This window comes from Bolinopsis microptera, chromosome 9 (assembly GCF_026151205.1).
Source record: "Bolinopsis microptera isolate Bmic1 chromosome 9, MBARI_Bmic_1.0, whole genome shotgun sequence".
Classification (NCBI taxonomy): Eukaryota; Metazoa; Ctenophora; class Tentaculata; order Lobata; family Bolinopsidae; genus Bolinopsis; species Bolinopsis microptera.
This window is the reverse complement of record NC_087080.1, coordinates 12,127,714-12,152,659: the sequence shown is the minus strand read 5'-3', so window position 1 is coordinate 12,152,659 and position 24,946 is coordinate 12,127,714. Positions and strand designations below refer to the sequence as shown.

At 35.5% G+C, this 24,946-nt stretch overlaps 1 protein-coding gene across 3 annotated transcripts; it reads left to right on the top strand.

The window, feature by feature from the left end:
• Positions 1 to 768: 768 nt before the first annotated feature.
• Positions 769 to 24,082, top strand: LOC134821232 (cAMP-dependent protein kinase catalytic subunit alpha-like). 3 transcript variants are annotated; one of them, XM_063831931.1, is made up of 10 exons: positions 769 to 814; positions 1,261 to 1,322; positions 2,963 to 3,091; positions 3,702 to 3,800; positions 4,406 to 4,488; positions 4,711 to 4,788; positions 15,290 to 15,338; positions 21,575 to 21,793; positions 22,035 to 22,199; positions 22,407 to 24,082. In XM_063831931.1, exons 1-10 carry the CDS (start codon positions 772 to 774, stop codon positions 22,530 to 22,532), a joined length of 1,053 nt encoding a protein of 350 aa, XP_063688001.1. In that variant the 5' UTR covers positions 769 to 771; the 3' UTR covers positions 22,533 to 24,082. The 3 variants fall into 3 exon arrangements, with proteins under 3 accessions (XP_063688001.1, XP_063687999.1, XP_063688000.1); XM_063831929.1 differs by lacking the exon at positions 769 to 814 and adding an exon at positions 845 to 931; XM_063831930.1 differs by lacking the exons at positions 769 to 814; positions 15,290 to 15,338 and adding exons at positions 845 to 931; positions 8,245 to 8,293.
• Positions 24,083 to 24,946: the final 864 nt, after the last annotated feature.

Genomic DNA, 24,946 nt, shown 5'->3' with positions numbered 1-24,946 from the left:
CATCTTTTTTTAATAGCATATTTTGAACATTTGAAGGCTTAAGAACATTGAATGCCACAATGATTTTTATTTTATTTAAAACTGAAAATTTAATTGTCTTAGACTGCTGTTTTATATACTTTTTAGTTGATTATTCTTGACCCTCTTATTCAGAAATATCTAGAAACGAGCCATATTTATATACCTTGTCTAAACAACGGTTTAAATTTTTTAGGCATCGTCCATCAACACAGTCCAAACGAATTTGAATCTTTATTAATGTTGTTCTTCTTTGGGTTGAAAGGTTTTCAAATTTTTAATTAGGTTTAATAATAAATGTTAACAAATTCAGGAGAAGTAGCTGTTTTGATTGAGTTAATATGGGATGAATCTTTTATCTTGTGTATTATATGTAGACTTTTTGAGTGTTTGATCTTTTAAAATTATTTATCTAATTCAAGTTTGAGCAATATTAGATTGTTTCTTATGATGACTTTTTTACTCAGTAGATATATTATCTAGTTCAGACATGTATGATTACATCCTATAATTATTAAATTTTGCAATGTCTTGCTTTCCAAATGATGTCTTCATTAAATTAATAATTCTGTTGATTGTTACCAAATATGCACTAGTTAACAACATCGCACTGAGCAAGCAATAAAGTTCTATGTGCTGTTACGGGTCTCATATCAAACAAGTATTTGAAAACATACATAACATGTTTAATGCATATTATATATATATAATGTTGATGAATTGAGGCATTTTTAAACGAATCTCAATTCAGCCATGGGAAACACGTTGCCAAATAAGAAAGGGGATCCAGAACACGGTAAGATTTGCCACAAGCCAATTCACTCACAACACACTCATTCAGGAAGCTAAGACATGCTCAACAAACTGTTGAAGGGCTCAGGAAATAAGCAAAATTCAGAGTATCCCGAAAAATGTAGGTTCTGGCTTGTGCTCAAAATCTACTTAAATTTTTGAACTTCAATTTTTGAACTTCAATTTTTGAACTTCAATTTTGAACTTCTGGTTTTCGGTTTTGAATTTGACTGATTTTCTAACAGCATGAGTTATAAAAGTATTTGCGAGACTTGGGCAGCTTCGCCTTGATCACTTTGGCATGGCTTTCTAAGCTATCTAGTTAGATCTTGCTCATTTTCACCAACTCAAATCATTTATTCTCTTCTTGTTAGCTTTTCTAATTAAAGTTGTTTTACAATTGAAATGTTATCAATTAAATTAACACTGTATGTAACGCTATTGTTTCAGTGAGAGAATTCTTGTCACATGCCAAGTCTGAGTTCCAGGAAAGATGGGATGCCCCCACCAAGGTATGAATCTGTCATTAATATTACAATAAATTTTACGATCATAGAGTTAGAATTATATTAATCTACCTTTAAATTACTCTAATGCGATTCAGACCGCGGCAAGAATATAATTTCTTAAATCGTAAGACAAATTTGGAAACTTATCAAATTACTTCTAGCTTCATAAGTGTTATAATAGTATAATAATGCCACAGTCCGTGGACCATTTAACTACAGTACATCGTGTAATGTAAGGATAATTGTCTCTCTAATTATCAAATTATAATCGTACTGGTAAGAACGTGTTTTTGCCTTACATTCATGACAAAAACACAGCCTCGTGCCAGGCCAGGCTCTCTTCAGTATAGGAATTTAAATTAGCTTATTTCCGGACTGGCCACCACAGTACATGTTAATTGGATATATTTAGTACATTGGCTGGTGTACATTATTATGCCGGATATGCCTGGGACAAATAAACCGTTTTGCAGATCATCTGTCTAGTGTGGATACTGAGTCGAGATATTTTCAGTGTTAAATTATTTATCACTAGTAGCGGTATAATAGTATAGCGGGTTAGGTGTGATCTTTGACATTTAAACTGACAAACATTTTATAATCAGATTAACTGTTTATAATCATATTTTAAAGATAATCACTCTGTGATCGAACTTTACTGTACGTCACATTATGATTTTTACTGAGAGAGAACTTGACTTCTAATGATCGGGGTTACCAAAGTAAATTAGCTGTAGTCGTAGATAAAATATATCTGCCCGACAGGTTTCTGATTAATAAATTATCAGAAAGTTCTCGGACATGATGCAGTATAAGTGAGACTGTATTATTCCTATCCAATGGTTCGACTACACATTATATAGAGCTGCATCCCCATGTGACTACACTATTCTAGGAATTTAACTTGATATGAATTTGTCACGTACTTGTTCGCTTCTAGAAGTGGAATTATTACTGGAGACTCCTTTTACTAAGGCATTTAACAAGATCATCACGTGTAATATACGTAATAGTTCCAGCCCTTACCCAAGATCAATTCAATTTGGTTGTAGAATTTTTGTAAAAATTAATTTGGTTTAAAAGATAATAATATGTAAAATCACGCAAATAACACATAATATTACATAAATCTTACTTGTTAAGTACAAAGCTGTATAGAATTCTGCAGAAGCAGTGATTTTACGATTAATAATGTCCTTCAAAATAAAATGTCTTGCTTCCATTCCCTTGACTAAACAAAAACAAGTCAATCCAAGCTAATGCTGCTTGATAAATCCCTGCAATAATGTAATTTAGTTGAGATATTAATTTGAGTAATAATAACTGGAAGTATTTAATTCACTTAGCTTACATGAGATTCAATTTCTTCGGAAACACGTAGACAGCTACATTTAGTACAAGCAAACCAAACATAGTCTAATTTGTGATCTTGATTTGCATCCATCATATATCTGTTTAACGTAAATTTGTATTATCAAATTTGTCGTAATTTTATTTGACTATGCGACGGTCAAGAAAATGGAGCATAAAGCTTGGAGTAGGAAAGAAGGTGCGTTTCGTTAAAAGTTTATAGCTTGTCCAAATCATGGACATTACAATTTAATTAATTAAACAAATCAATTTTTCAACCTCCTTTCTTTCAGAACACCGCGTGCTTGGACGACTTTGACAGGATAAAAACTCTCGGGACTGGCTCTTTTGGGCGGGTCATGCTTGTTCAGAACAAGAAAGATTCCAATTACTACGCCATGAAAATCCTAGACAAGCAGAAAGTATGTGCTTTTGTTCACTCCAATTTGTGCAATGGCAGCTTGAATGTCACGTGACACTTCTAATTATCAAGTGTATAATCGTCACATAGTGGAGAATTGTTTAGATATTGTTTACTTTGACAAGGTATAAAATGTATTATAATATTAGTGTGTATGATTATTTCCAAGTATCAGTGCTTCGACAGTAAAAAGGCATCTCTACTATAATTCAAAAGATTCTTTTTGTATGACCGCCCACGTGCAAATTGGGTAAGAATTAGAAGGTTACACAGTATGTAACAGGGTGCCTATGCGCACGTGCAAAACTTAATGGAGCGGTATTGTGACCGGTATTGTGTTCATTATGTTGTGTTAAGTGTGTTTTCACATAGACTAGTTCTAGCTCCTTCCCTGTGACAACGGGCTTTCTAGTCTATTTATAATTTTCAAATCTAAAATATTTTGGAAAGATCTAGATGAATACCGGGTATGTGATGATTTTCAACTAATGTTGTTAAACCAATAGAATTTACAGCCCTAAATCTTAATTCTCACGGCCACTATTCGGTAACTTATTAGTGGTGTCACATTATATTATTATAAACAATTTATCACGATATTCTCCTTACAGGTTGTGAAACTGAAACAGGTCGAACATACGTTAAACGAAAAGAGAATTTTACAAGCTGTTAAATTCCCCTTCCTCGTCAACTTGGAATACCATTTCAAGGTAATTTCTTCGATGCAACTTAACAACATAGCTAAAAATAGTTTTAGGATTGACATCATGTCAAGGAGTGGAATGTTTAAAAATAGATCAATTAATGATCAAGTTAGAAGAGATTTGTTCACAATGCAACTGTCAGTGAAAATAATCAAAATCTTCACTGCACCCTCCTGATCATATTATGATTTGAAAGTTGAAAAATGATAAAGGTGATATAAATGATAGTACAATCTTGAGAATTTATGTATTGTCAAGAATAAATTTTATTTCTAAGCTAGCTTAGAAATCAACGTAGCTTAAGCTACGTTGATTTCCACTCCAAATAAAGTATGATTCAACTTTAATGTAAAATATCAATTATCAACTTGGGCATGTGACGTCTCAACGTCTTTACGAATAGAGCTATAAATTTTAGATCAATCACAATTTACGTTAAATTCTAATTCATGATTGTCTGTACATATTATGATAATGTTAATTTGTACTGAACTGTGAACTATGATTTTATGTGTTCTTCTGTAGTGATCTGTGACCGTCTATACTAATCTGTGATCTGTACCGATCTGTTATCGTTTGAAATGATAATTTTTACATATTCTAATTTCCAGGACAACTCGAACCTGTACATGATATTAGAGTTTGTGCCTGGTGGAGAAATGTTCTCACACCTCAGAAGAATTGGAAGATTCAGGTATTTTTAGCAACCTCCTACTTTAACCCTTAACCGGTCCTTCTATTCAGATAAGATACAATCTAATTATGTCCATTATCCTTCGTGCCAACTTTGTGGTTCGTGTAATATTTCTCTTCTAAATGAATCTTATCTGATCCCAACGAATTGAGTTATAGAATATATTAAATTAGAATATTTTAGATAAAGTGTTGCAAATACACTGACATTGCACAATTTCAGCGAGGCGCACTCCCGATTTTATGCTGCTCAAATAGTACTGGCATTCGAGTACTTGCACAACCTAGACATAGTTTACAGGTATGACAAATTGGAAACTTTAAAATTTCTGACATTTTAATTGAAAAAAGTGTTCATTTCAGCTTCCTTTTTCATTTCAATAATTGTATGTAATTTAAAGATTTTATCCGCATAGCAGCGCCATGTATGTAATAGCACCACTGCACTCAACACACGTTACATTCTTCAAGCTTAATTAAACTTGACATAATCATAACCTTCATGCAATATGCACTTGTTCGATTCCCAATTCGCATATTTATGTGAAAACGTCCACTTCTGAAGATGTGGGTATGTCATTACAGCATTATGTGAGTTGACAACAAAGTAATTAGTTTCAAATCTCTGCGTCGTGAGCCTCTAAAAGCTTTTCTCTACACCAATGAAATTACAGCATGAAAACAACTTTGACATTTGGTATTACTGCTATTTCATCAATTTCTCAACAATGAAACGCTTTTGTGCGATTGATTGTCGTAAGCAAGATCTTGAAGCTTCATCAACTTACTGTAATTAAATAGTGCATTTATTTTATTTAGTGGATCAAACGATATATGTTCAATGGAATGATTAATTGAGCACCGCTCTCACTACAAATTTAAGACATTTCTCGCAATATTTCACCCTGCCATTTTTGGTGCTGGTTTAAAGTCACGTTTAAGAGATAGTACTGACAGTAAAGCGTTTAAGGATGAAATTTAGGGGATCATATTCTGTGGAACCAGGATTAAACCGTGGACACAACTCCTGTCAGAGATAACGAAACATACTGCACCCACGTGCAACATGTACCGGATAGAAACACTTTTACCTCTTAAACACTTGAAAGTGATAACGGGGGGATGCAACGTCAATTAATGTCAGTATTCCATAAAAACCCCAAACTGACATTGACATTAATTGACATTAATTGACATTAATTGACATTAATTGACATTAATTGACATTAATTGACGTTAATTTGTCTTGAAATTTGAGATTATCATTATTCGATAAATATTCAAGATATTCACGTCTATGTAAGTTAGACCGGTTCAAAAAACAAAATGTCCTTGAATAATTATGAGTATGTTCTTATCTGTTGATCCTTAGGTTCAAAGACCACCAAAAAAAATTTCAGCTTCAAACTCTTCCATCTTCGGTCCCCACCGGCCACGCCCATATTTTATTGGTTTCTTATACAGGTAAAATATCTAGAATCGGCTTTTTTAGTATGAAGGAGTAATGCTAGCTGTTTAAGATTCGTTATTCAAATATAAATGTCATGAAGGCATTTCGTTTAATGTGGGTTTTAAGTTCTGATGATGTTGAGAACCACGCCCTTGGATGGCCACGCCCATTTAAGAAAATTAAATTTCGGAAAACCGTATTATTTTAGTTTTATTGTTTAATGATCTGAATTTTTTTCACATTTCACATTTCCATATGTGATAGTAGTGAATAAATTGATGATATAAACGTTCTAAAGTGCTAAAAATATGGTAGAACTACATAATCTCTGGTCAAAAAATATCGTGTCAATTAATGTCAGTATTCCAAAATTTTGCAAAACTGACATTGACATTAATTGACATTAATTGACATTAATTGACATTAATTGACATTAATTGACATTAATTGACATAAATTGACGTTGCATCCCCCCCGTGATAACATCCATAGTAAAAGTTAGACGTACAAGGTGAACACAACGTCATAATATCACACACACACAAGAGATATATGATGGCGTGTAGTATAATTCCATGTGTAAGTGCGTCACAGCATGTCATCAACAGTACAATATTGTTGACTGTATGTGCGTCACGACATTTCATCGGAATACTGTACCGTGTGATGACAGGTAGGCCGTCAAATTGATGTGATCTCTTTACTCAACTGTACATGGATGTACTCTTGCAAGTTTGACTAGAACTGTAATAATTGCACAACCTGTACATTCATTATTCCATAGTATGTGTACTCACCGCTGCAACACAAAATATATAAATATGTACAATTTTACATCTAATCCTGGCAAGACATTCCACGTATTGAGTAAAGTGTAGCGTAATTACTCTCTCCTGTTATCATATCCTCTATGTACACTGCAGTACAGTACCAGGCCTGGTCACTATTAAGATCACATTTCCGTTCTGCTATGACAATACAGTCTGCAAAAGCAAAAGTTATTACGCGATTATTCAGCTAACATTGTTCCTTCAATTCGTCTAGAATAAAAATTATAATAGCTCGGTGCAGGTAAATTTAGTAATGAAAACAAGATGTCATACGTGATCTATGACCGCAGCTGTAGCAATGTTAATGAATCTCGTTTAGTCTAAAATTGAGGTTTTAACATTTTGAATTCAGCTCTTATTATAAAACAGTGTACGTGACATGATAATAGGTGAACAAAGTGCTGTCCCATTATTTATACCAATAGGTATAATTCTATGATCAAAAATTAATCATCATCATTCATCAGTGATCAATTATCTCAGAACTCACCTGAGATGTGAGTATAAGTTTATAGCATGAAAATGGTGTCCTTGATAAAGCTTGATGATTCTAAGAATAGATAACAAATAAATTCGTGCGTCTATCACACGCTTCGACATTAAAAACATACCCGAAAAATACATTTAAGCCATTTATGGTGATTGTTCTATAGAATAGATTGATGATATTTAAAAATTAACTAAGTTATTTTATTTGACATCACGTATACGTAAATCATTTACCCATCTGCCGTTTTCCGATAAATGTGCTTAAAGACAATCTTTGAAATTCTGGATTCTTTAACCCAAATTCCTTTTTAGGGTCAAGAACCCTCAAGAATTCTCCCTGAAAACCATTAGAAACTATTAAAACCAATCGCCGGCCCCCAGGAACCTCATTTTGGAACCGCCTAAAATTCCAATGCAATGTGACAAAAGTACTTAAAAACCTCGGATTTTCGATTGGTCTTAAAGCACTTTCGTCAGAAAACGGCAGAATTAATTATAGAACTGTCATCGTTAAAATCAGTCTGTTTGTTGGTGAAATATGCATTATGCAACTCATCCCGCCCGCGTTTCACTTACATAATTTAAAGCGGAACTTGCCTCATCATTGCCAGGCCACCCTCCACTCCTGAATATAAGATCAGAAAATTTACCGCACTCAGCACTAAATAATCTAATTCTAACACTCCTGCCATTGTGATCTTTACTGTGAACATTGTTTCTAATTTTAGATGAATGGGTGCGAATTTAAGGTATGTAATTCTAAAAATAACCTGACCAAGTTCTAAGTTTGAGTGTTGAATCTAAAAATGGTCGGAGTTCTAATTGAGTTTCAAGAAACTTTTATGTTATTCTAAAAATACAAGGACAAAGTTCTATTCTAAGTTTTAAGCGATAAAGCGTTGACACATACTACTACGCCCAGAAAGTTGATGTGCATGTTTTAACATACTTTACTAATTGCACATGTAACACATCTTTATCTTCGCAGAGATCTTAAGCCAGAGAACACTGTCATTGATCTTCAAGGTTTTGTAAAGGTTCGTCACATTCATTTTCATTTCATTTCATGAAAACTTTGACATTCTTTTCATTCCATTCTCGTTAAAATGTTTGCACTGAGTGTAAATAATTCCCATCGATTTTGTAAATCCTAAAAATTATATTTAATCAAAATTAAAATTAAAATTTATGACCAATTGAAGTACTCATAACTGACAAGCGCAGCTCAGATATAATAACCTTTATCTACAGCTGTCTAAATAGCGACAATCCGTGCCAGTAATATGATATACCACTCGACTAATCATACTCAATCACGTGGCTTAATATTACTCCAGTCACATTAATTATAATCTGAATATCTGTACCTGATGTTATTTCGGCAACCATGGCTGTTATATCGAAATAACCCCTTGAATTTGGTTTGTCAATAAATACCTTCAGAATGGCATTTTTAAAAAACTATGTTAAAAAATCATAAAATGAATTTTGTCGCTAAAGACAGTTACCACCACCGCGTCGCAATGACCACTTACGTGCCATGAACACGTACTACTATAACTGACACACATTGGAATTCGACGTTCACATAATTTAACCTTTTAAGAATCTATTATTATTTCTTGTCGTTTACTTTGCCAAGCATCATGAGGGCTATTACTATTTTTAACCTCTTGGAGAGTCAACATTTCAGCATATTATGCACATTAGATTTACACATATTTTAAAAGATTTGGACCATGTTCGTCTGTTTTGACTATTATGTAGTATGGCTCCATTGTGCAGTCGAGCGTTATGAATTGAGAATTCAGGAATTCTAAAGATTTTACTTAAAATATCAATGCCATCGATTAGGACAATTTTTACTTCTTGTTCATTAACTTACCAAAAGAAGTAACAAAACCTTGGCAAGAACCAAGAAGATATAAATCAAAGTCTGAACTGCAGTTCTATAATAAAACCCGTCGATGAAAGTAGTGCAAATATTATACGCTCCCACATGCACATAGCACACAATCTCCGTGTACAACATTGTTTATAATAATAGTGGGATAATCAATCTTTTGTTTCATTACGTCAATACTTCTCAATGTTCCCACACGTAGTAATTCTGATGGTCCGACCAGAGTGGCCTGATGCAGTTCAGCGGCAAACCAGTCAATGTATGATAATTTATAGTCATGATAATATTGATATTGAATACTATCTGTAACCTTGATCTGGAACATTTCAAATCGCAGACCATGTTGTCCTTGCCTGACACACTGTCTAGATCAGGGTTTACACTCCTCAAAACTCCAAGTTCTAGTTACTGTTTTGGAGGAATGTGGACAGATATCATCTCTGTTGAGTGGTTACGAGATGTGATAGCCTTGTTAAAACTTAACCAAACTGGACATAGGAGACTGCTTTTTACACACTCGCACACACAAACACACACACTCTCTCTCTCTCTTTCACACAATAACGTTCCTAAAGCTCATGTATTATATACATGATATATAAATCTAATGAGCTTTCTTTTGGGTCGGGCTATCGAATTACGCAGGTGTGTCACGTGATGTGGCGCTTCATGTTTTGATTGGATAAAGCCGTGGTTCGTCGCCAGCCCATTGGCCTAGCTGAACTGTACTAGGTGTACTTTATACAGGGAGCTCGTGTCGACATTGTGAGGATTTGGAGAACGTTCTCCCTACACAAAGTCTGTGACGTCACTTATCTTAGTGACGTCACAAAGTGAGATCTATCTGCACACATGGTACGGGTGATGATACCGCATGTCCAATATGTTATGTTCACGGTCGTGGTACGCAGTAAGACCTTTATTAACCAACTACAGAATGTTCGAGAAGGAACATAAGATGCTAATTTTAGACACAAGACACGGTATTATCTGATGACATTTAACGGCAGCCTAATTAATCAAATTTTCATAACATCACTCTAGTTTTCTTTGGAGTCGTTCCAACGGTCTCAAAATAAGTCTTCAGGAAATATGCAACAAATTAAATGTCAAGAAAAAATAGAAATATTACAGCTTCAGGTGCTAGAATTCATGTGATGTCGGTGAGTTATGGGTTAAGTAATACTTTATGATGTCGGCCGCTAAAAGGAGGAGGAAGGGGCTTGTAGATGTTCTGAGTTTTGGCTCCAGTACTCGTGACAACTGACAGTGCGAGGGGCCAAGGGCACACGTCATGAGGGTAATCCTGACTGTTTTCCTATATGAGGATCAAGCATGTCAAGACCAAGTCACCTGTCTATCCCCATCTGTTGGGGCTCTGTTGACAGCTGCTTTTATCAGTTCTACATCATGTCATTTCAGAGCTATAAAAATGGGGGTAACTCGTTCGAAGTCACAACCAGCTGTGATTTAGAATTGTTTTAATTTGCCTGGTTGTGTACTAATTAGGAATAATTAGAATAATCATAAAAGGTCAGGTTTTGTACAATAAGTTAAGTAATTGTCTCCAGGGTTGTATGGACAACTCTGCTTGTATTGTCTCGATCAGACATCACCAATATATATAAATATATGGCACCCCACTGTTGATGTTGCTTAACGTTTGCTGATAACTTGGAGATTCTGCAGATACGTGTGCCGCCACCCTGGTACTAGAGGTCTGATCGCGACCACAAAGGTTGCTTTATATAATGTATTATGATAGATTATCAAATATACCGCGATTATCTTGTCGAGATAGATGACTGATGTGTTACATCGTTATATATGTGATTCCGTCGAAGTGCTCAGCTATATGATAACCAATTTGTTCTTATATTGACGACCTTGATGACGTCATAATAGTAAAACTACTCATGAAATCCATATTTTGTTACATGGTTGATCATTGGTGTATTACCATTTTGTAGATTACAGACAAAGTCATATAAGGTCAAAAGTGAATGGGTAATGGAGACAACGTCAATCTTTAAATGGCTTGATTAATCTACATCTTGAAGTTTTGGGTGTGAATGTCATATGATGAGACCGAATCAAACAGCATACTCAAATATTTTGTTGATTAATTTGGACCTTTGTTCAACCATTTCCACTATAAAATATAAATCTAAGATTTACTAAGACCAATCAACAAGCTATTCACTGTAGCTGTTCTACCTTTTCCTCGATTGCACCTTTGAATACCACGAGTTTCAAATCCTCATTCTTAGAAATCAAGAAGACACTATCATCGATCCGACAATTTTGGTAAAATTTAGGAATCCGGAAATCATGATCAAGGCCCAGGAATGGGTTACTATGGCTTATTAAGGCCATGTCCTGCGCACAAATTTCCCTTGACCCTCGTTTACATAAAATGATAATGTTTAATTATGGCCGATGACGTGTTCGAGAAGGGATCTCTTATATTTATGTGAGTGTACCCAAATACTCAGAAGTGATTTTGGACTCTGCCCTTCCCTAAACCGCTGACCTCAGCGGGGTAGGTAACAAACTAAAAGTTGCCACCTTATTAGGATTTAATCCGTATTTCATGATACCAACAGCAACGCGCACTAACTCTGTAACTGCTCACAAGTGTTAGCACTGGAAGTAGTTTCGTGATTTCATTGCAGCAAGTAAATCCTGATTCCTGATGAATTGGTTTTGTAGATCAGTGGATGCAAGAAAAATGTTTCCAAGCCATCATCATGCACGATACGTGTTTCACATATTATTAATGAATGTTGCTCCGTCTGTTCACATGAGAGCTCTCCACGTTCAGTCGATACAGGACTCAATCGACATCAGCAGTTCATGTTTGATTTCATGAAGTTGAATGGAGAGCTGCACTTTTAATCAAGGATTGAGTCGAGTGTAAAGGAGAGGATAAGATATTAGATACACGTCTAACTATAGATTTCTGTTTACACGTCCTAACAATGAATGAAGTGTGCTGACTGCTCTTGGACGTCATAATAATCTGCACAATTTTAAAATATATTGATGGTAATTCTTACACAGAATAAGGATTTAATTTAGATGAAATATTCAGTTCAGTACATTATGTTTGAAAACCTTGAATTGCGGTTCTATTGTGCTAATAAAAATGCATCATGCTGCATGCATTATATGTAGTACATTATTTAAGATCACCTAATGCTATGTAACAACCAATTGTAACCTTTTTTCCAGTATATTCGCTACATCATCCCGGCCCCATTTCAAATAGTTTATATCAAGTAAGTAAATGATCATCGACACTTCAAATAAAATGCAGCGGCGCAAAAAGTTTACTCGTTTTCCTATGAACGATTACCATCATACGTGGTACCATTTTGTGACGTCGCATCAAATTTGCAACCACAATGCAATGTAACATTGCTGGGAATATACCACTTAACTTCTGTCGTTTAATTTGAACCCACTGCCAAAGTTTTTATGACGTCATAAGACTGTCGATGCCCCGTCGCTTTTTAATTTGACATTTCTTTGGGCATCCTGAGTTCTCAATCCTATACGCTATGATACCTTTCAGAATTTTGATGATGTATTATCAACAATTTGAACCTTTAAAGAGCAGACATAGACGACATATTATTAATGAATGTTGCTCCGTCTGTTCACATGAGAGCTCTCCACGTTCAGTCGATACAGGACTCAATCGACATCAGCAGTTCATGTTTGATTTCATGAAGTTGAATGGAGAGCTGCACTTTTAATCAAGGATTGAGTCGAGTGTAAAGGAGAGGATAAGATATTAGATACACGTCTAACTATAGATTTCTGTTTACACGTCCTAACAATGAATGAAGTGTGCTGACTGCTCTTGGACGTCATAATAATCTGCACAATTTTAAAATATATTGATGGTAATTCTTACACAGAATAAGGATTTAATTTAGATGAAATATTCAGTTCAGTACATTATGTTTGAAAACCTTGAATTGCGGTTCTATTGTGCTAATAAAAATGCATCATGCTGCATGCATTATATGTAGTACATTATTTAAGATCACCTAATGCTATGTAACAACCAATTGTAACCTTTTTTCCAGTATATTCGCTACATCATCCCGGCCCCATTTCAAATAGTTTATATCAAGTAAGTAAATGATTATCGACACTTCAAATAAAATGCAGCGGCGCAAAAAGTTTACTCGTTTTCCTATGAACGATTACCATCATACGTGGTACCATTTTGTGACGTCGCATCAAATTTGCAACCACAATGCAATGTAACATTGCTGGGAATATACCACTTAACTTCTGTCGTTTAATTTGAACCCACTGCCAAAGTTTTTATGACGTCATAAGACTGTCGATGCCCCGTCGCTTTTTAATTTGACATTTCTTTGGGCATCCTGAGTTCTCAATCCTATACGCTATGATACCTTTCAGAATTTTGATGATGTATTATCAACAATTTGAACCTTTAAAGAGCAGACATAGACGACAACAATCAACTTTTTTGGAAAGCATAATATTATCAGTTCTCGAATATCTGTCATTTTACACCCATACTACGAGTATGATGTAACGAAAACTCAGAATGAATTATACTGCAGTGGTATCAGACAGCAATTATTGCACTCAGTGTTCATTTATAATCACTTCTCATACGATATTGCCAGTCACGAGCGTAGTCTCTCCGCAAAGATCAGTCGTTGGTCAAGAGAATATTTGCAATTAAGAGCTTGAAAGTAAAATCTTGATAAGACTGGAAGTGTAGCAAATCCTCGACTAATTCTACTGAGTGGTTAACTGTCTTCGTATCACGCTTTTCCGCAATCTCTCTACGTATCACGGTAAATTTTACGTCTCAGCTGTTATTAAGGAGACAAATTGCTAATAAATTTTGGGTGACAGGTGCATGGTCGAGCTTCTTTGTGTTACATTCAATCGCGCAGCACCATATTTAGCAGTGACATCGAATAAGGAACATTTAAACTGGAGTGAACAAATCTTCTCATGACGACTGCAACACCATAGTTCCGGAAACAAAATTGACACGATGATTCAAATGCTTTAAAGCTGATATAATAGACAAAACAATACACGCCATAGATAATGTACTTTCAAAGTGTTAAAAATTACTGTTGAAATGAGAATTTGTCCTAATTCCTACAGAGTAGATTCTTAAAGTATGATATATTATATACTAACGCGTTTGATGTACACAACAGCATCTGCAGTACTTTAAAATATAGACACTTAACTGATCTAACAAGCTGCAATAACTCGATTTGGTGATTTTATTACAGAACTCGGTTACATTACAAAAGTCGCACTGAAATAGTATAGTACGTAACCCGGTAACCGTTCATATATTTAGTCAACAGTAGTAAAAGTTACCGAGGCGAAGATCTATGTATGTAACATTATTGTTGAAGCATGGAAAAGCATTTAACGTCGCAAGAATAATGGTCTTCCTAACCGACATGTCTTTGTAACAAGCAATTTCGACGGGAGTCAATTTTCAGAAGTCTTGTTGGATCTTAGATCCTTCAATGCTAAAAAATATAAGCGAAAAATGCATACATGTATATTTAAATAATATGTATCATATGGTCACTCGCTTTATGCATATGTTTTTTTGATTTTATGATTCCTACGCTATGATTTTATTTCTGTACAAATTTTACGCATTCTTTTAAATTTCTCAACCATTGAGCAAGTCAAGCACCCAAAAAAGACATATAATCCAAGAATGGGAGGATAACTACTGAATTGCTTTGGTTGCTCTCCCATTATTTTATTTTTAAGTGCAATTAGTGGATTAGAAGCCTAAACCTGGCCCTCTATATTATTCCCTAATTACATGCCAGAAAACAAGTATATTGATTGTAAGATTCACGATTGCCTGAGTCAGTTATGAACCCTTTCAACACATCACTTCCACTGAATCATGATCATGAGTCATAAAGGAATTATTAAAGGGATTATTAAAGGGATCATTAAAGGAATCAAGACGAGACAGCATCTATTACTCAACCCTCACCTTCAAAGCAATCACTAAAAGATCCACAAACACACTCTCAAAGCATCATCATGTCACTTAACAGGATCTGTACTTATCGCACTGTTACAGGGATCTGAAACCTGAGAACCTCCTTATCGACCAAACGGGCTATCTCAAGGTAAGACTTTATTTTTTATTTTATAACTGCTGATATTTAGTTGATAGCTACTTATACGATTTTGCTATGACTCCATTTTGCTTTGAAATACTCATATTGGAAACTCCTATTATAATTTGTTTGAAAATATGTTAAATCAAGCATTTTTAGAATCTTGTACAGTAAATCCCAAGATATCATTAGTTATAAATTTGACAATGAAATCCATAAAACCCGTTTATTCTTTAACGGAGTAATCTACTTGTATTGAACGATGTAATGCCCCCAAAGCTAAAGCGATATTTACAGTCGTCTGCGAGTGAATGCAAATACTTTAAACATAAAATGAACAAGCAAATTAAAATCTTACATTATTTGCACCCACTGTAGTGCAGTTGTATTATGAGAATTGCCAGGATTCTAGAATACAGCCGAATCAAACTGTTTGCTTGGCGTGATCATGCCTGGTCATTAAGCTAATGAATTGGCTTCATTAATCATTTCCAATTGCGTTGGCGTACTTCAAACTTTAAAAGAATTGAGTCCGCAGTCCTTGTTGAGCCTGATTGGACACTACATTCCATCAACCTAAGTCGTTCTATAACAATGACATAAAAGTAAGGGTCGACTTGTCTGGGTTTTTTTTACAACTCAAAATTAGGATTTCAATAGATTAGGGTTAAAATTCTTCTCTTTCGGAATGTTTGTTTGTTTTGTTTCGGATCCAAATGGTGCCGGCGGTTCTAACAACCAAATTTAATCATAACACTATACCCAACATTAATATACCAAAATAACCTTGTTGAAGAACCTTTTAAATAGTTCATGACTTGTGATGTGACTGATTTTAGTTGCTATGGTGCAAGTGGCCAATGGCCATGGTAAAAATTTTCTTACAAATTCAAGAGAAACCCCATAAAACATCAGCACTTATTACAACCTTTTACAGAATTTAGTTTAATAGAGAAAATATGAATAATAAGCTACTAAAATATCAAATCGATACAAAACTTTTAAAACACCCAGTTATTCTGAAATTAGCTTACTTAGTTAAAGCCAATTCATAGGCCTTTTTTGTTGCTGGTAACAACTCCGTACACGTATGACATTTTTGTTGGCTTGCGGACTTTGCTTAATAGTTTTGGGATTCAAGATCAAGTAGTATCATCCAGTGCACTAAATTATCAAATCCACTCCACTTAAATTTGTAATACCGGTAATTATATCGCAATTTACACGACGTCTGCAGAGTTCATATCTAGTATCTACGTACATCAGTCTCGCAAAGTTTAGTTCGCGATATTTCCAGGCATATAGACGTATATTTAACAGCTTGTAAATACCTTTTTAGTGTCTGCGCGCGGCTCACATTATTTCCAGCACATTGCGGAGGATATGTTGCCATGGCACCAGACGTGACTCACCAATCTCACCATTAGCTTAACCACCGCGCCGCTTGAGTTTACTAGATGACCACTGACCAGTCTGATTAGTTGTTGGGATGATTTAGCACGTGTTCACCACGTGTTCAATGTCACTTCATGTTCAGAGCTTGTAAACCTCTTAATTCTCTACAATTTCAATGGTCACTGTAACCGTCCAGAATGTTGACTGCAGGGTACTTAACTCATTGATTCATTAGGAGAAGTGGTTATACATTCCTAAAGTGGTTTAAATACAGCTTATAAATTCTTGAGATTCTCCGAGTTAAAGACCATGTTATATATAAGCTAGTTTCGGAGCCACACACACACAGTACACACACACACACACACACACACACACACAGGCATACACGGCCCGGTGCAGTAGTGTGTATTTTCCGGTGGGCTGGTGAATAGCCAGTTGTGTGTAATGCCGACATTGATTGCTTGCTAACCGAGTTTGTACAAAGCCAGCTCGCTTACTCTCTATACTACGAATAGTTCACATAGTTCACATATAATAAGGTCTGTAATGCTGGTAATGCTCATCTGTGATACTCAACCAGTGTCAATATTACTACTTCCTCTCAGTTTTAAATGGTAATGGATGGTGATGACCGCTTTGGTTGCGATATATAATTGTCACTTCTGTCTTTTGACCTTATTTAGAGTGCTGGTCGTAGGTTTTTTTTTCATTGCGTGGTTAATTTTCTGACTAATTGACATATTTCGTTTTGAAACCTGAAAGTTTAAAAAATGTAATTTTATAAATCAAAGCATATTTGTCTGGAAATTGATTGAAAAGTTCTGTGACACTTCAATATGCAGCATGGCAGGTTTAAGGGCGAGGTTTGTGGAGAAGTAAGGGTCAAGGTTGGAATTAGTGATTTAATATTTGAACTGTTATGTAAAATTGAAATGTGGCACAATATGACAAGCAACCGTCAATCAAACCAAGAATCTGGTGATTTACAGCGCATTATATAGAGCTGCTATCTCATTGAGCTTTAATTATACAGAGTAATGAAGTGAATCACTTGTGAGGTAACACGATACGTCGAAGATAAGTGGGCGGTGAATTCCAGGAATCAGGATTTTAAGAATAATTAACTGGATCACTCATTACATTACACCCTAATTCCATTAATAATAACATGATAATTAATCATTACATTACACACTAAGTGGGACACTTAATTATGCCTTTATCACTGCATTGTTATACAGTATCATAATCTAATTATTGGGATAAAATGATTTTGAAAGCAGTCTTTAATTTATCCAGTGAGTTCTCAGCCTAATTTGGTTGAGGATTAGTACTTTTGCTTTTGCCTCTCCCACGATGAAATGAAAAGTCGCCTCTAGCTCTCGTAGTTAGGCCTTTTTACCTCACCCACGACGAAATAAGAAGTGCGTCATACATTTCTTTTTGCACTCGTACTCTGTCGATTTACTGATTTGATCCGTTTCAAATATGAGAGTCTTTGTCATAAATGGGACCTCTCGAAGTAAAAGCATTGAGTATTTAATATTGAGATCACATACAAGCTTTTAGCTATATATCATCATATGAAACTTTAACATGTCATTAAACACTAAATGATGGATAACTATGACAAGTCAGAGAGTCTGTGTTTCACTCATTGAACATCACCCCAACTCTCTTACTCTCACCGAGAGAGAGCGAGAGAGTGCTCCAATGATAAACACTTCCCCCCCCTTCATGTCGTGTTAAACTGTTCTGGTTGATTTGTCGATTTTTTGAATTGCAGACAACTCCCTAACTAGATACATATAAGCGTATTATAGAGTGGTTGCGCGATGTGGTCGCTGTCAGAACTGCTCTCTCACATAAATCACTTTTAAATGGTTATTAATTTTATATTTTTTCATTAGTGGTGGTTTGGGTCCACTTTTAGGATCTTGTTCCAGGTAATTTCATATTATATTGACGTCATGTTTTACACAGGTTTAAGGTTTAATTCTCCGTCTCTTATCTTATCTCACGACAGCAAACTAATCATAATATATGGGACTCTTTAAGATGCAGCGGAAGTGAACAATTAAAAGATCTTTAAATTGAGATATCGAGTGCTTATTTTTCAAATTAATCCTGCCCCGCCCACGCGACGCATAATACAAATCAGACAAAGCCACAAAATTATTGAAAGAAATAATTTTGTCAAATTCCAAACGAAAATAGCATTTAATTCCAGAAAACATTCCTTTAAAAGTGTATTATTTGTGTATGTACCAGTTAACTCTAAATCAAATAACTACGTTGAATTACGCATATGATACACTACGATACATTCCATGAACATCCAATGAACATTCCATGAACATTTAAACTCAATTTACTTCAGTTAGTTAATACTACGCTATCGAGGAAAATTCATTTAAGATTCCTATTTCCTACCTATTAGACAGAACTTAGTACAGAGAAGCTTGCAAACACCTCTCAATTTATACCATCAAACACCATGCCAAGTGCAAATCTGTCTCGCGTTTTTTTGCACAATTGCGAGGGCAATACTTTTAGGAATATTACTTCTCCATCAACTTCGCAACACGCACTAAGCGCCTCATTGTGCCCAATAAACCGGAGTGACCCCTTGCCTATCCTTGTGCCGTTTTAGCTCATTATGTATGGTTATCATCCTCTCGGCATTCAGGCAAGTTAAGTTATCCCCCTCCCCTCATTCCACCTACCACTTTTCCTCCATCATCTTGTCATATAATTCCTCGGCACCCTTTTCCTGGAGGATTGCCACACCCCAGAGGCAAGCAGAGCATCTTAATGCTATCCTAATCCTAATGCCACCTAGATCCACCCTCTCTTGGGTTAATTTGTGTAATCCTAATCATGTTTCTTCCGTCACACCAACCAATTTATCACACTTTTCAACAAACCTGCGGAGCAATTCCCACGTTGTACTTTATCTTCGGCATTTTCCCATCTGCTGATCATCTGCTGTCAAGAAATTAAATACCACACAATGTGTACTACCGTCTCTCATGTGTCCAATGTTAACGATAATAACATGGTGTTCCCAGACAAAGTGGCACATGACATTTTAACTTAACGGCTGTGATTTTAACATTCTCAAACATTAGGTCATATTTAAGTGTACGAGTATATAAATACTTAATAGGGTATATTTATACCCTATAAATAACATCACAAATCAAATTTCTTTTGTTTCAACATAATTTGTCATCTAGTGTTATGTGGCATCACTTTTGGAAACTATTCCCAAACCGATCGCGTCGGACTGGGAAAGCGGTTAAAGGTCATTTAGATGTTGGTTTTTTTTTCATTTATAATGGGTTAAATACTTTTCAAACACATAACCATGGTGCATACTGGAAAGTGTATGTATACATACATACATACATACATACATACATACATACATACATACATACATACATACATACATACATACATTAACCCACGCTCGACTCTCTCAACCTTTTTCTCATCAAAGTTGAAGAGATAACTGCACCGTATTGGTTAAGTTTACTTACTGGCTAGCTAGCAAAGGAAACAGTGCATTTACAAGTCTTCTTATTGCGACAACTCTCAAATAAAAGTACGCAATCTTGCATGGAGATTTACACTGGCTTAGATATATTAAACATTTGGCCCACTGGTTATATAATATATTAAATATGTTGCAAGTTTTTAAAAGCCTGAATTTTATTTATGGAACATATTTCTGTCTAATTTTTGATCATGGCCAGTAATTCTCTCAGTTTTTACGTTTAAAACGACCACGGATCTGAAGGTTGTATGTGGGCAGAATTGTATGTGGTCCGGTGGAAATTGGGAGGCATGCTGGGGTGAGGCTGATGCAGCATCTGGTTCTGGATTATTCGTTTACTAGTAAATACTAAATATGGTATTCAAATGGTTTTGAGAATCTTCCCCGTTTTACGTGTATCCTTGAACATTCTTGATTTCCACCATTTTTTCATTCATAATATATAAAATTATCCTTGTCGTTGGCGACGTCGAAAATCTTTAAGTTTCGCAATCATCACCATTAATTAGAGAAATCCGAAAATTGGATGATAAAATGTACGATAATACATTTTATCACTAATTTTCCTGGAGCCACTGTTTTGAAATTATCGATAAATAAAAAGCAGAATAAAAGAAATAATACGCTGTCACTTATAAACCAAAATACGCTCGATAGAAATATTCACGTACAACTTAATCAACTAGAGGCTAAAGCAACGCTCAATTGTTCATTTCAAAATACATTACTTACTTTGTCGATAATCGAGTCCATTTAGAGAAAAAAAATGCCCCGGTCGCGTTGTGTGCTTCAAGTGTTAATGCATCCGATGTAGATTGTAGAATACAATATTTGTAAGATCACGGTCAATTCTGAGGCTTCAAATAAGCAACTTGAGCGCACGCGCGATAACATCTTTGTTATGCTGACATTCCTTTGTTATTTGCTCAAGAACTCCGCGCAGCGCGCGCATCCTTTATTTCTGTAACACGGGTTTAAGTACGTACGTGATGTACACTTCTGTGTACGAATCGGGATTAATATAAGTGTCTCACGTAAAGCGAATACTCCCGACTTCTCATTAGATCGTGTACCTCCATTTCCAGGCTAGACGTTCGATAAGGAGATGCTAGATCAAATTTCGTCTATTAATAATTTCAACTGCAGTCTTCCACAATAACTTGATTCTGTAGAACCATATCAACATATTATCCGGAGTTTTAGTCATAGTTTAACATCTTCAATCTTCATGAGTGTTTAGTGTGTCACAATACGTGTCATGAAACTGACTCTCTGTTCTGTTCAGGTTACAGATTTCGGTTTTGCAAAGCGAGTGAGAGGACGAACCTGGACTCTGTGTGGAACCCCTGAATACCTTGCACCGGAGATCATTCTGAGTAAAGGATACAACAAGGCTGTTGATTGGTGGGCACTAGGTGTTCTGATTTACGAGATGGCGGCTGGGTATCCTCCATTCTTTGCCGACCAGCCCATCCAGATATACGAGAAAATCGTCTCAGGGAGGGTGAGTCTATTCAGATTTCAGTAAAAATATAGCCTTCTTCTCAGCCTAGCAGCAATGCATTTATAATAGAGTAATTACCATAAAATGTTAGGCGCTGCCTAACTTTTATCAAGTTCAATTATATCCTTTATATTAACCATTTCTCTTAAACCCAGAGTTAAACTATTTGTAATATTTTAGTAATATTTGTCGACTTCGACCATACCGCATATTATTGTGACATAATGGCTTGATCTTTCAGGTGAGATTCCCTGCTCATTTCACTCAAGATTTGAAGGATCTGTTGAAGGCACTGCTTCAAGTGGATCTGACAAAGCGATACGGTAATTTGAAGAACGGAGTATGGGATATCAAGCAAAGCAGATGGATGCAAAGCATCGATTACATAAGTGTTTACGAGAGAAAGGTTCGTTTCTAGCCGATTAAATAATTACATGATTAGTAAGCCAATTATGGTTGAAACACATTTATTTTTAAAATTTGGGATTGTCCCGTCTATATATCAGATACTTTCGTCAACTTTTTAGTTTAGATTTAGCTGATTTTACCAGTTAATAATACCGTGAATCCAGGATTCAGCAAGATGCCAATATATGACCTTTTATTTCCCTAGGTGGAGGCGCCCTTCATCCCTCGTAGTCGCGGACCTGGTGATGCCAGCAACTTTGACGACTATGAAGAGGAACCACTCAGGATATCGGCGAACGAAAAGTGCATCAAAGAGTTTGCAGACTTCTAGCGTAGCGAGACTTATATATTGAGATTAGCTTATATCTATCCTGTGTGAGAGTGACAAGATCATCAAGTTGAACTTGAAGAATCAAGGTGAATTGAGTCCTCGTGTTGAGAAGCACGCCCCGTGCCGTGTAGCGCGCCGCGTGCCGTGTGTACCGCTCTATGGTCTAGTAGTGTCGATTGAACGTGCCCTTTAGACTTGCAATGATAATAGTATTATCAGTTGATATAAACGAGATGTCAGGGAATGCTTACTGAATACTCGTCTTACTGTGTCTAACTCATTGTTTAATATTATGTTATAAGGATGTTTAATATAATGACTTCCACTTTGTTCCTTTTGGAATGCCACTAATATATTTGAATGATGGCCTTTTGTTAATAGTTTTAAGTTGTAGATTAACTAGAATCAAGCACTGACGTATTGTATCAAACTGAGAGCTCTGCTGTACTGTAGAACACCTTTGTTTTACAGTGGATCTATGATATAAAATTTGATTAGTAATTAATTAATTATTAGTTTATCAATTGATAATTAGTTAATTAGTGCCGCTCCCCTTTTGGAATTCCCATCACATGCCATGTTGACTCAATGTTTAATGTAGAATGTAATAGTACACGTTGTTTTCCCAATACACTTCTGTTGCGGCAATTTCTTAAATGTCCAGTTAAATGACATGATAGGGGTAGCATATAATGATTACATTAATAATATTAATATAATACGAAAATTCTTGAATTGGCCGTATACTGCTCGTGGCAATATTCAATAAGGTGCTTATAATTATACTGCAATATTAAAGATTTTGTTTTTATCAGTTATTATAATTGTTATTGACAGTTTTTAATTCTCATCTCACCTATTCTTCCAACGTCACTCCAATCTATTTTTCTTCAGTTTAATCCTGATACATTCGGAAAAAACGTAAAATTAGTTCTCATATTGTTGACATTATTAACATTTTGTTATCATAACAAGCTGTATAGCGCACTGTTCTAGTTATACATGATTAATTTACTAGTGTGACTCTGGCTACTTGATATATAATATAATGTCTGTGAACTCTGAATGCCAGTACTTGTGTCGGGGTGATTTTAATTTTTACAGCTACTTTCTAGAAGACTAGCTTTCTGTGTCGTAAAGTAACCGTTTACTAGCTGCTGCACCGGAGCGTCACCCCTTTAAATTAATTGTACATTGCAGAGTGGCTATTTGATCTTGAAAATGACACAGAAAGTGGCAGTATTTTCCGCTTAGTAAAATTAGTTTTCACGTGCTACAAAGTTGAAATTTCGTATTACCGATTTGACGGCAGGAAAATTTGAGGTCATCCGAGAGCTGAAAAAGTCGCTCAATTACGTTCCACAACTGGTCACTAATTTTCTGCTTCATATCGGAGAGTTAACACTCAAAGAATTTATTTTTGTTGGAAGATATAATACATTATATAAAAAATGCAACGTAGTAAATGTTATTAATATAAAATATTCTCTCTTCTGAAAGTGTTATGACAACATGTAATGTTATGTATCAATAATTAAATTGTTTTCAAATAGATTTTTATTTTGTTAATCACGAATAAAGTTATCAGAAATTGGTCCCATAGTCTTTCTTAAATCACCCAATCTGCAATCTGGACCTCCGATCCCCTTTCCCATTTCCACATCATCCGTAACTAAATTCTTAATTAATCTATACTACTTCTCCCACATCCCAGCATGCTGAATACTACGTAATCTAAACCAGTAAGCAGTAAGCCTGAGCCTTCGTAGCACTTGCCTCCGACTAAAATTTCGAGAAGCATCATCCGTCAAGCCTGACCCCCAACAAATCGCTCACCCAAATTTTAAGAAAATTCTTGCGAAAAAGCCCTAAGAATATGAAAATAATCTGAGTCGGTGTATTTTCAGACGCTGATTCCGAATCACCCCCCCCCCCCCCCCCCCCCCCCCCCCCCCATGACATAGGCATAGGGGTTAAAATTAAATGCTCCCCTGGCAAGATATTCGTATATTGGCGAAAACTGTCTCAATCACGTGATATGACCATATATCAATATGGTATAAGGAAATTGGTATAATTTCTCGTTAGGGTTTCAGCATATGCTTTATTTGTTACGGATTGAAATCAGATTAGAAGGTTAGGTTTTCGAATAATCGTTCAGAGCAGCTAGAGATCGGGTTGAAAAGGTCACGTGACAGTCGAGTGTATAGTGATTATAATCATCATCGCCTGATCTTTTCGCGGCCGAATGTGGAATGAGTGTCGAGTGATTAGGTATATAACGTGTACAGCAAAGCAAAGTTCGCTTCGTCGACGTGACAGTCTTAGTAGATCGAAAGAAATATTTTACAAATATCACACGTTCGTTAATCATTAATTTTCATAACGAAAATGTTTTCGATCACGTGACATGG

What these genes read in the sequence shown, in the direction of transcription:
- LOC134821232 (XM_063831929.1), top strand. Translation starts at nt 871, where the DNA reads ATGCTCAACAAACTGTTGAAGGGCTCAGGAAATAAGCAAAATTCAGAG. An exon ending in AGAAGAATTGGAAGATTCAG is followed by an intron (nt 4,489 to 4,710) that starts GTATTTTTAGCA and finishes GCACAATTTCAG; the next exon opens with CGAGGCGCACTCCCGATTTT. An exon ending in TAAGTGTTTACGAGAGAAAG is followed by an intron (nt 22,200 to 22,406) that starts GTTCGTTTCTAG and finishes TTATTTCCCTAG; the next exon opens with GTGGAGGCGCCCTTCATCCC.